At 35.4% G+C, this 13605-nt stretch overlaps 1 protein-coding gene across 7 annotated transcripts in view; it reads right to left on the reverse strand.

The window, feature by feature from the left end:
• Nucleotides 1-306: 306 nt before the first annotated feature.
• The window catches only part of arnt2 (aryl-hydrocarbon receptor nuclear translocator 2), a 122362-nt gene continuing 109063 nt past the window's right edge, over nt 307-13605 (reverse strand). For all 7 annotated transcript variants that reach the window (XM_065294273.2, XM_065294275.2, XM_065294278.2 and 4 more), the window contains 2 exons: nt 5835-5977; nt 307-1618 (listed from right to left, as the gene is read on the reverse strand). In XM_065294273.2, coding sequence (XP_065150345.1) covers nt 1520-1618; nt 5835-5977 — 242 coding nt within the window. In that variant the 3' untranslated portion in view covers nt 307-1519. The remainder of the gene's footprint in view (nt 1619-5834; nt 5978-13605) is intronic.

Genomic DNA, 13605 nt, shown 5'->3' on the forward strand with positions numbered 1-13605 from the left:
TCTTTCTTTCTTTATTCTTCATGCCGTTTCAGCATCTTTGGCTATTTTCATGGTGAAAACTGGTTAATCCATACACAGGTTGGGCATTTGGGTATCTCCAGTTCACCTAACTTGCATGTTTTTGGCCTCTGGGAAGAAACTGGAGTACCTGGAGTAAACCCACGCTGACACATGGAGAACATGCAAACTCCACACAGAAAGGCCACTTGACCTAGCCGAGGCTCGAATCGGGGACCTTCTTGCTGTGAGGCAACAGCGCTACCCACTGAGCCACTCAATCTAATAAAAACGACTCAATAAGCCACATTTGTTGTCACAAGCACAATTTATAGTCATAAAGTTACATAAAAATAACGAAACACATTTACACAATTTATACAATTCTAAACTCATTGTACAATGAACAAGCTAACTAAGTAACAAGAGTTACGCAAGTACTCACATTGCACACAATGATATTAACCCTACACAAGTATGTAGTAGCGGTATGTGACATAAAACACTAACATAAAAATCACGTTATTTACATAAAAACATCCATTTGATTACCAAAAAGATTCACGTTCCATTTCGAGGTCTTCCCATCGGTCCATTTCTTTAGACTTGTGAAAAAGAGTGTAGTGTATAAGTCCACATCATGTATCAGTTCAAAAGTTAATAATAACAAAAAATTGCAGCTGCCACACAGATTACGATAAACACAGCGAATGCGTTTGTTTTTATAAGGATGAGGAGGATGACTGAGAATGCGATTAGCAATTTTGTAAGAAAGTAAGTAAAAAAATTTCACATTCGTAAATTTAAATCAAATGTTTTTTTTTTCTTTACATCCATCTGTATTTATTATTATTATTATTAGTAAGCTAGGTTATAGACATCACTACATAGACTACATAATACACAGTAAGCGTCGTTTCGCAATGTTACGAAATGGCGCGGCGCACAAATATTGCAGCAAGATGCTGTTTGGCAATGTGAAAAGCGTTTCCATTAATAAAGATTCTCAAAATACATATTCTGTACGATAAAATGCCAAAAAAAGTCATTTATTTGCATGCGTTGTTTTAGCACCCGATAGGAATTATGCAAATCACACGGTGCAGGTCAGTTCTGGCTGCCGGGTTGTAAAGTAATGCATACTTTACTGGGACTGTACAGTGTTATATAGCATGCGTATGGATGTGGCATCTGCCAAGACTGAATATACAAAAACATCTCTTTTAGGCAAACGTTTGCTTTCTATAGTTGTTAATAGTGCATCTTGCCTTTTGCAAATACAGGGTTTTGCACAAAAACTGTGAGAGTTTCGTGAATTCGCCCCAGCACCTCTGCAGTTCGTCCTCTGTACGAGTCTGTTTGTAAGTGATAAACAGCTTTCACACAAGAGTTTGTGTGTTTCAGAGTCAATAGCGTTTTCAGGAGTGTGCGATTTCAAAAATAGAGCAGCGTCATGTGAATGTGTGAGATGAAAGTACTGCAGTCCGAACCGAAACAAAATTAAAGCAACAAATGAATCCGGTTACTCGGTAAATGGAGGAAACATGCTGAGGTCAGGGAAGTCTTCGATGTTGTAATTGGTTGTTCCCTGGGTGGGATCCCCAGCCATTGGTAACATGTCCTGAAAGACAGAAAATAAGAGTTTGGGTAAATCAAACATGTTCAAAGTGACAGCTGTGACATGAAAATCTGCTCACTTCATCACTTTTTTGCTTAAAGTCCCCCTGTGGTGAAAATCAAGTTTTTGGTGTTTATGTGTCTATGTGGTGTTTCGAATATATTTTAAGATAAACCATGTGCAGGTTCATCATTCATTGTTGAGTATTTTCTCTATAAAATTGGAGTTTTCCAAAGACCGCAGTTTGTAATCACCTTGGTTTCCTACGTTACAAACATGTAACCAATCATATCATCACAGCTGAACGAGAAGATCAGTAGTTCGAGCCATAGATATTATGTATAGATGCCGCATAAACAAGATGTCAGCACAGCTGCTTCAGCTCACCTTCTGTGATGTTCATACGTGCAAATGCTCTAACCAACATCAGCGTTAAAAAATATTAGTGCTTCAAATGCGCATTTTACTTATGCGTTATATAAAAATGGAGCAGTTATGTTTTTGAAACAATCGAATGTAGCATGTATGTACATATATGGCGCTTTTTTCATTGCATAGTACCCCACGGTTTGGTTTGGGTCAGGTCAGCTTACTTTTGGGAGTTTTCCATTGGGTGCAGTACGTAGTACACAATACTTTTTTCGTACCACCGCGATCCGGTTCCAAGCTGATACCAAACGTGACGTAAAAACACTGTAGATCACTGATTGGTCTGAGAGAATCGTCACTACCAGCGTCATCGCTATAATGTAAAGATTAGCTTTAGCTTAGTGCTAGCTTGCGCTGTCTCGAGCAAACATGTTGTCGTCTGTGCTCTACTATAAGTTCCCAAACTCCCATTTAGCTATGAAAAACATCCACAGGTTGAGAACCAGGAACACCATACCAGTTTTTTTCCAGACTTGCAGTTTGTAGCGGCACATTTGCAACGCAGGTGCGCATTATATGTGTATATGCAACTTAAATGAGGCTAAGCGGAGCGCATCGACTGTGAGACAGAGGTAGGGATAAACACGATGTGCAAACATATTTGTGGTGGTCAGTTTTGATTTTGTGGCGGACTGAGAAATAAATTAATGTATGGGGATGTTTATCATTCCAATAACGCTCTCACTTGTATGATACAGCAGCAGGCGGAGCTAATATAATGACGCGCCTATAATCCCTCCCACTGCGAAGTGTTACTAAACTCAATGGAGAAGCTAATCGAGCCCAAGTGAGGTGAGGTGAGCTGACCCGACCCCACTGAAACCAAACCGTGAGGTACTATGCAATGGAAAAGCGCCAGTATATCTATGGCCCGAGGTGGTGGGGGCTAATTTGCATCTATGGTCCTGGCTGCACGATTAAGCAGAGGCAGAGACTAATTTGCACATTCACAAATCTGTGTATACTAAATGAGCCAAGGGAGCATGGCTAGATTCATGCTGTTTTAAAGCATGATGAGATTACTGTCACAGGAAAAACATATGCTACATATGCGATTGACTTTCAAAATGTAATTTTCCTTCGCATTGTGACGTATTTCCGAGTGAAACGAAATCACACAAGGTTAACGGATGTTCTGCCCAAGCCGTCGAACTGATGTTATCAGAGAAGAATCACTACAATATAGTAGAAGTGCATTTTTAATCTTTGATTAAACCTTGTGCTGTGTTCAAAACCTTTTTTGAACACAGGAACTCAAGAAAATTTTTCTTGTTCCATTGACAGATTTTTTTGCTTGTTTTTAGCACAAATTCACTTAAATTTTATTTTTATTTTTTGTCTAAAAACTAGACTTATTTTGCTCGTCTAGAAAATACATTTTTATTTAGGAATTTTTTGATATTTTTATGAAAACGACAAAAATTCTAAGTAAGAAAGTCATTTTTTGCAGTGTTGAATTCAATTTTTATCTTTTTTTTAAACTTGTCTTCTTTCAGTTAGGACTGGTTTTGCATTTCTGAGCTTATACATCTCAGTTTGTTATGTGAAAAGAGCAGTATTTGATTGACTTTTTTCATTTAAAAACTAAGGTGTAAAAAAGCGAAAAGTTAGATCAACTTAAAAAATTACTTCAGTTGGTAATACCTAAAAAATAACTACTTTTTTCTCCTATAGTAAAACTAAAGTAAAATCTTAAGTTGAAACAACTTCATTTTTCTAGGTCACCAATTAAAGTAATTTTTTAAGTTGATCCAACTTTTAACTTTTTACAGTGCATACACTGTAAAAAATTGCTGTAGTTATGCAGCTGGTTGCCAGTAACTTACTGTAGATTTAAATTAATGTTATTTACTAGCAACAGTTTGGCAATGAACATTAAACTTTAACAAATCTTTGTCTTTACAGAATAAAACTATAAAATAACAGCCTTATGCAAAGCATTCTGGGAACCAGAAATCCTCATTAACCTTTTTTTTACTTCAGATTCTGCTTTCCAGAATGCTTTGAATGAGGCTGTTTTTTATAGTTTTATCCTCTAAAATATTTGTTAATGTTTAATGTTCATTTAACTTTGAACAAACTGGTGCCAGTAAACAACATACATTTAAATCTACAGTAAACAGCTGCCAGTAAAACTGTAATTTCGCACAAGATCAGATCAATAAAGCCTACGATTAACCTGTAAAAAAAGAATAAAATTTAAAGAATTAGTCTTAAATAAAAGAAAACAAGTTGGCAAAAACATTGAATCTAATATTTGGTTTTAATTTAGCATAATGAGTGACTTATAAGTTATTTTCTGTAGGCCACTCATTTTTGACTGTGAACACCCCTAGTGTAAAAAAGGTGGGGGGATCACCAAAAAGTATTTTTTAATTTATATATTAAAAATTTAAAAATACTTTTTGGTGATATATATATATATATATATATATATATATATATATATATATATATATATATATATATATATATATATATATATAAATTTGTGATTTTTTGGGTATTACCAAATATATTATCGAAACAAGTTGATTCAACTTTTAACTTTTTACAGTGCACACACTGTAAAAATTATATATATATATATATTTTTTTATATATATATATATATATATATATATATAAAATTTAAAATTGGTTAGCCATCAAATGTTCTATAAGGTTCCGCATGTATCTTTATAGATATTTATGTACGTAAATGTAACTATGGCATGATTTTATCGACTTAGGAAAAGTTTAACCATTTAAATTTTTTTGTGTCACCTAGCAATTTTAAAGCTGAGTACAACCCTACCTCAAGGCATTTCGTGCTATAGTCAAAAAATATTTTATTTATTTATTCATGTTCATGGACAAGATTTTCCTTTTTTTGTGTGTCAAAAAGCATTCGATAATCCAGTGAGAAGGATTATCGAGCCCGGCTTTCTTTTCCGTGTCTTTTTATGGATTGGTTTTTCAAATTTTTTCTAGTTTTACACTCGCTTGGGATTGGGGTTAGATTTGGGGTTGGATTAGGATGTCTGAAATGTAACAGAAAGCCATTAAAATCCCAACCCCAAGCAACAATGGTAAAAAATTGAAAAAATAGACCAATACATAAAAAGACACAAAAAAGAACGTCGTGCTCGTAGGACACAAAAAAATATTATAAAGAAATTTGTGCTGAGTGACATGAAAAAGACATTCGTGACCCTTGACATAAGAGGAAACTTGTGCATTAACACGGATAAGCAAATCAAATATTTCGTGACTATAGCACAAAATGCCTTAAGATTGGGTTGCTCAGTAGTGCAGTGTCACTGCTAAATGGTCAGACAAAAATTAACGTTGCTTCAATTGCAAGATTGGGAACAAAGTGTGGTTATGATGTATCGTATAATCTGACAAATAATATCTGACATTATCAGTCTGACAAAAGGGCTAATTTACATATTTTGGAAGATTCGCAATAATACCATGCATTCGGCAATCTCTAATACAATGTATTTTATAATATTCACAATTTTATTATTAAATAAAAAAATCCTCCCTGGGATAATATGTGATAATCCAGGTAAAAGTCTCATAATCTAACACTGAGATTAGGAGCAATCTGATTTCACCGTTGATTTCAATCTTTGACACGATCATAATCAGTACGTATTAAAAATATCAATGTTACATTTTCTTTACACCATGCCGAATAATTTTATGTACAAAACAGTAAATATCAGTTGGGATTCACAGGCAAGGTCACATATTGTACAGTCGGAACACCAGGCGTAAGACAGATGGAGAGCAAGCTTACCTGAAAGACCTCTGTTTGGTTAGACTGAGGGTGGGGGTGATCTCCACCCTGCTGGCTGTGGTGTTGACTCTGCCATTGGGACCAGACCTCAGAGGGTCGACCTTGAAACTGCCCTCCGCTCTGACTGCTTTCTCCTGACACATCTGGAAAAAAACAACAGGCACATTGAGAAAAACTTCATAATTAACCACTTTTGAGATTAAAGGCCAGATTTACTAAACGGGGCAAATTAGTGCGAGAGCGATTACTTACTAAAAAGGTGCTAATAACAATGGTGCAACAGTTGATTTCCATAATTAACAATGCAATCTACTAAGAGCAGTGCAAAATAGTTCACGGTCGCAAATAAGAGGCTGTTTACACTTGGCATTAACATGCGTTTTCGTCGATCGGATCACAAGTGGACGACGTTAATGCCAGGTGTAAACGGTGTTCAAAACGTTTTGAACGCGTCCACTTTCGACCACTTTCAACCACATTCAGAGGTAGTCGAAACCACTTTCGATCGGATCGCTTTGGAGTTGCGGAACGCAATGTGGTTGAATGTGTTCAAATAGCCACACGCGACCGCCTTCTCTCCGCCCATTTATCTAATCTGAGGTACTAAACACTAATTTTACGTCTTTTTTTGACTTCTGCCGTGAACATACGGTGAACAGCGCTATTTTTAGCCTTTCATTGATAAAACTACTGCGGGTGTTCTCCGTAGTTTCGTTTTGAAAGCGTGAAAGTTGCGCGATCCTATTTCATCAATTGCGCTGAAAATTGAGAGAAAGCTCCAACAAATAAACGTACAAACACTGTGCAGCATGTATACTTGCTAAACAAGCAGCGGGCTCCGACATAATATAAGTTTGCGTCCATATAAACTCATAATTACTCCCGCTCGCGTTTGAATGACAGCAGAGAGACTCGCCCACCATCTCACGGACCACCCCCTCACAGTATTCAGGACAGATGCGGTCGAAAGTGGACAAAAGAGACGGATTTAAATACCAGGTGTAAACGTAATGTGTCTCTCTCGTCCACTTGTGATCCGATCGATGAAAACACATCTTAAAACCAAGTGTAAACAGCCCCTAAGCAGAGCTGATGCTCCTCAGGTGCGGGTGACCTACTGTATTAACACCTGATGCGCATGAGTTCAGCACCACGGACATTGCAGCTGAAAATGCAGGGTGTAAAATCCCAAATGGCATTTTTGCTTATCAATTATATTTTTTGCCTAAAAATCTTGAAATTTGTCTTAAAAAATATGAAGGTTTACAAGAGGTTTTTTTTCTCCAGCAAAATAAAAATAACATTGCTTGGCAAACAATATTTTTTAATAGTATGTTCCTTTGGCGTTTAAATAAACTGTTACCTGTTTAAAAAAATCCTCTGCCTTGTACCACATGCTCTCTGATTTCTGTAATGCCTCTCCTATCAGAAATCATTTTAGCGATTTCAAGCGCAAAATTATTTAAGACATGCTTTTTTTCTGCGTTAAATAATGGCGCAAAAACCTGTAATATCACACGCAAACATTAATAAATCAAGTAGCGTGAATCATTTAAATACTCTCCTCCCATAAATGTGGCATCTGAAAGGTAAACTCCCATAAATGCATATACAGAAATGTAGTCGCAAAAAAACTTGCGACAAAATTATGGTTTGCGCTGGTGCAAGCTGTTAGAAAATCTGGTCCTTAACTGCTAAAAATATTCTGTTAGACCAGCATGAATTTTCATTCGGTTCTAGGTTGGTTAATTGCAAGGCTTGCATGTCCACAAATTTTAACCCATTCAACACTTTTTCCATATTAACAGCATTTACATTTTTTATTTACAACTTAAATCGGTAGACTAAAGGTTAAGAAGTTTAATCAGAGCTTATGTAGTATAACGGTGACAAACCAGTACATGCAGAGCACCAGCATCCAAACGCAAATGCTCAGAGACTTTTCAAGACCCCGATCAACAGCATTTCCAAACAAGCGTGTATAAATATGAACTTTCGTATTATCTTCAACATGTGTACAGTTCCAGAATCGTAATTCAGTGCGCTTGTAAAAGACTTCATCCATGAGACCTTCATTTCGCTCAATTTGTTGCACGAGGGTAGACATTTACTAGAGGCTGACAGACTCATTTAAAACACGCATCTAGAGTCTCTTCGCCCCCAGGGCCCGAGTATTTGGTTAGGAAACGAGGGAGTTGGGAAGACTAATGCGTGAGGGGCGCGGGCGGAGGTTTTGGAAGATGACACAGCTGTGCCCTTGGGCGGCTTTTCGTGTTCTCCATGTTGATGAGATGCTGATCTAAGGTCAAACTCCTCATTTCCCTACCGTGTCGGTGCCGAGAGGGTCTCTCTTATTCTCCTGCACACCCGTTCTCGTTCTCTCCCTCTAGGTTTGGCTATTTGGATCCGGCGATGTGCCTCGTAAATCTCTCTATCAATTTCTTTTCTTGTGTTTGTCTCCCTTAGCAATCTATCTGTGTCCCGATCCATCTGATCCATTCTGCATCCTCTTTTTTCCCTGAAGCGAGCGTATCTGTGTGTAAGATAAAAGGCGAGCTTCACTCGATCGGGCGTATTCTCAGGCCACTCAATCAAACGTGATTTTCAAAGACGTTTTGTAACGGTACAAACAGTGCCGCGACAAAGTGAACTCGGTTCAAACAATGAGCTGAGCTATGTCCATGGTTTCGGGCTCTCGCAAATCAATACAAACAGCCTGTGAAGTTTAAAAGCAAGCGCTGTCACTTCTCTTATTTTGATAAATGCAACTCTTGAAACCGGCAGATATGTCCTCAATTTTACATGAACATATAAATACTGCAATTAAGCCACAAAGGTCTTATATTTATAACTAAATAAAGGTATTATGCATTGCATCAGGCATAAACAAGCAATTTAGACAAACTGTAAAGTTAAACTCGCAGGTCTAATGTGTGACCACCTTAACCCCTGAGTCTGTGAAGAATGTGTGTCTGTATCAAACATGCATTAAAGAACAAACAAATCACAGACTAAGTAATTTATTAGCTTGTTTTGGTATATAAATCATTGCTCATTTGACATGTAAACCCTCTAAACTTCACATTTCTGGTTCTGCATTTATGATTTTTATATTAAACATTTAAAAAAAAGACATTTCATGGATCAGAGCTATCCACATTTATTTTCAGTGTGACACTATGACAAATCATATGCAGGGATACGCAAGTACGGTTCACATCTTAACCAGAATTACAATATGGAAGCCGTGCAGAATTATGTTTCCGACCATTTTTTTCAAGTTTCAGTATTAATATAACATGTTAAAGGATTAGTCCATTTTCTTAAAAGAAAAATCCAGATAATTTACTCACCATCATGTCATCCAAAATGTTGATGTCTTTCTTTGAGCAGTCGAGAAGAAATTATGTTTTATTGAGGAAAACATTGCAGGATTTTTCTCATTTTAATGGACTTTAATAGAGCCCAACACTTAACACTTAACTCAACACTTAACAGTTTTTTTCAACGGAGTTTCAAAAGACTATAAACGATCCCAAACAAGGCATAAGGGTCTTATCTAGCAAAACGATTGTCATTTTTGACAATAAAAATAACAAATATACACTTTTAAAGCACAACTTCTCGTCTAGATCCGGTCCAGTGCGACCTAACGTAAATGCGTAGTGACGTAGGGAGGTCACGTGTTCAATATATAAAACGCACATTTGCGGACCATTGTAAACAATAAACTGACACAGAGACATTAATTAGTATCAGTTGACATACAACAACGTAGGAACGGTCCTCTTTCTCAACACTTGTTAACACTGGGACGGAGTTTCGCGTTCGTCCTCTGTGACCTCTTGACGTCATGACGTATTGCGTAGGGTCAGCTGACGCATTACGACCGGATTTAAACGAGAAGTTGTGCTTTAAAAGTGTATATTTGTTATTTTTATTGTCAAAAATGACAATCGTTTTGCTAGATAAGACCCTTATGCCTCGTTTGGGATCGTTTAGAGTCTTTTGAAACTCCGTTGAAAGTTTTGAGTTAAGTGTTAATTGTTGGGCTCTATTAAAGTCCATTAAAATGAGAAAAATCCTGCAATGTTTTCCTCAAAAAACATAATTTCTTCTTGACTGAACAAAGAAAGACATCAACATTTTGGATGACATGGTGGTGAGTAAATTATCTGGATTTTTCTTTTAAGAAAATGGAATATTCCTTTAATTGAGTGTTATTAATTATTTAGGAAAGTAATAATAATGCTAAAAAAAAATCACATGCTTCCGACCCCCTTTATGTTAATAACTTTTTAATACAAATACAGCACTGCAAAAATGACTCTCTTAAAATTTCTTAAATTAAGATTGATAGGTAAAATGACACAGAGAAAATAAGTCTAGTATTTAGATAAAACATTTACAATTTAGGTGAATTTGTGCTTAAAACAAGCAAAAAGTCTGCCAATGTTGTAAGAAAAAACTTTTCAAATTCAATAAAATTTCCAGAAAAATTAGCTTACCCCATTGGCAGATTTTTTGCTTGTTTTAAAGAGTAACTAAACCCTAAACAAACTTTTTTTAGTTAATGATCTGTAAGAATGATGCTTAATTAGTGCTGTTCATTGATTTTCGTAAGTTTTTTGACATTTGGATATAAAGTGTTTCAATACTACAATATATGGTGTAAAAACGTCTGAGTGCTGCCCTCTTCAGGTTAAACGGTGGGTACTGCAGTTGAATTTTCCTATTGGATGTTGGGTCCAAAAAATAACTCGTGACGTAAGCAGGTTCAAGCTCACCACGCCCTTGTTACGATCTCACCACACACTTGGTATGAGCTTAGTTCGTCCACTCTATCTCCTTTTTCGCAAAACTAGACTTATTTTCTTACGGTATTTTGCTTATCAAGAAAATGCATCTTGATTTAAGAATTTTCAGATACTTGTACTGAAAACAAGACAAAAATGCTAAATAAGAATGTAATTTTTTGCAGTGTTTTGAAGCAATTCAGCTGGTGCACTTTTCATATAACATGTCCAAAAAAATAACTTTCTTACTTCGTATTTTTGTCTTGTTTTCAGTAAAACATATCTTAAAATTCTTAAATGAAGATGTTTTTTCTTAATGAGCAACATGACCTAGGAAATAAAAAATATAAAATTAAGCGAATTTGTGCTTAAAACAAGCAAATAATCTGACACATTCGTTTATTAAAAAGTTAGCTTATTTTAAGAACATTTTTCTTATTCCATTTGCAGATTTTTTTGCTTGTTTTTTAGCACTAATTTACTTAAAATGTATATTTTTGGTAATTTTGGTCACAAAATTTAAGGGATTTTGTGCTTAAAACAAGCAAAAAAATCTGCAAATGGGGGTAAGCTAATTTTTCTTGAATTTTGAATCTTGAAAATAATTTTTTGTAGTGTAGGGTTGCCATTGATTTGTCTAACCTCCCGCGTCCCGTTTTTTTTTTTTTTTACGGCTGTGCTGATCAAACCAGTGACTGATACAACAGGCTTGTTCGACTTCATGTGGCGCCACAAGAACCGAGAGGCAGATGACATCAAAATCCTGCAAAAGGCGATTCTTGCGGTAACGCCGAACATCCAGTTGAACAAGCATTATTTATATTGTGGGTTATTTAGCTGATTGTGCATGCACACATCAATCTGAAATGCTTGAACGCATTTCCAATTTTGCTAGGACATTCTCTCGCTTCTGATTCACAGCCGTTAAGTATTTTAATTATTTGTTAAAGTATTTGATGTTGACTCTGCAAAAGCTTCAGTTTGTCACACGTAAGATTAACATGAAAGAGATAACGGAGTCACAAGTGTTTTAGACAGATAGGCTAAAGGTAATTAAACCAATTAAAAGCATTTCAGAGAAGCACAGTGTTAAAAGTACCTTCTGTAAATGAACAAACTATTAATATACATACCATATGTTGCTATAAGTTATAAATTAATATTTACTAAGGAGATAAGCTATCGGTTTGACAAATTACTTAAAACAATAAACACACAAAACCAAACCACGCACTCCTGCGGCAGGACACTTTTTGACGCATTTCAGACTGACAAAGTTGGCAACCCAACATGCCTTTTAACTTTATTTGGGGTTTTTCCTAGTAAATATTCATCTACTCTCATATACAGTATCGTGCAAAAGTCTTAGTCACATTTGATGTTTATTTATATCTGTGAGTCAGCAGTAAATAAAGTTACACTCCTTGCTGTCGTCAGGAAGTCTTACAACAGATGGCATGACCCAAACAGAGATCTGATCTCATCATGATCAGATAAATCTGCGATTACATGAGGACACAAAAATGGAAACATTCTACCCTCCTAAAAATAAAGGTGCTTCAGATGCCACAGAAGAACCATTTATGGCTGAAAAAATAAGCTTTCCCGTTATGTACCGGATGGTTTGTTAGGATAGGGCAATATTTGGCAGAGATACAACTATTTGAAAAACTGAGGGTGCAAAAAAATCTTTAAAGTTGTCCAAATGAAGTCCTTAGCAACACATATTACTAATAATAAATACATTTTTGATACATTTCTGGTAGGAAATCTATAAAATATCTTCTTGGAACATGATCTTAATATCCTAATGATTTGTGACATTTATAAAATCTATAAGTTTGACCCATACAATGTATTGTTGGCTACTGCTACAAATATACCCGTGCTACTTATGACTGGTTTTGTGGTCAACACTGCAAAAAATGACTTTCTTACTTAGTATTTTTGTTTTGTTTTCAGTACAAATATCTAAAAATTCTTAAATTTATATGTTTTTTCTTGATAAGCAAAATTACAGAAAATATGTCTAGTTTTAAGACAAAATGTATTAAATTTAAGTGAAGCAAAAAAAGTGGCCAATGGGGTAAGCAAATGTTTCTTGAATTAAGTGTTTAAGAAAAAAGTTTAAGATTTTTTTTGTTTACCCCACACTGCAAAAAGTGATTTTCAAGAAAAAATGTTCTTAGTATTTTTGTCTTGTTTTCAGTAAAAATATCTAAAAATTATTAAATTAAGATGCTTTTTCTGATGAGCAAAACAACCCAAGAAAATAAGTCTAGTTTTTAGACCAAAAATATCAAATTTAAGTGATTTTGTGCATAAAACAAGCAAAAAAATCTCCCAAGGGGTAAGATGAATTTTTTTTGCTTATTTAAAGCAACACTATGTAGTTTTTTTACCTTTAAATAATGTCTCTAAAATTATTTCAGTGATAGAATAACTTTTAACTGGACAAATTGTACTGTTGCTGCAACCTGAGCAGCCTCCTAGCTGCTACAAGCACACTCTGAAAGTGGCGGTGGAGGGTAGGAAACACAGCCCTGCCCTCCCCCTGCCTGCAGAAGAGTGTCTGATACCAGGCGCTGTTGCGCTTTTCAACCACATGGGGGAGCTGTAAGTCATTTTTACATGGAAACTACATAGTGTTGCTTTAATGCACAAAATCACTTAAATTTCATATTTTTGGTCTAAAAACTAGACTTATTTTCTTGGGTCATTTTGCTCAGCAAGAACAAGCATCTTAATTTAACAATTTTTAGATCTTTTTATTGAAAACAAAACAAAAATACTAATAATTTTTTTTCTTAAAAATAATTTTTTGCAGTGCATTGACAAATTTTTTTGCTCGTTTAATCCACAAATTCACTTAAATATGATATTTTTTGTCTTAAAACTAGACTTAATTTCCTAAGTTATTTGCTTATCAAGAAAATGCATCTTGAGACTTGAGAATTTTTAGATACTGTATGTGT

Source organism: Paramisgurnus dabryanus, chromosome 2 (genome assembly GCF_030506205.2).
Source record: "Paramisgurnus dabryanus chromosome 2, PD_genome_1.1, whole genome shotgun sequence".
NCBI classification, from domain to species: domain Eukaryota; kingdom Metazoa; phylum Chordata; class Actinopteri; order Cypriniformes; family Cobitidae; genus Paramisgurnus; species Paramisgurnus dabryanus.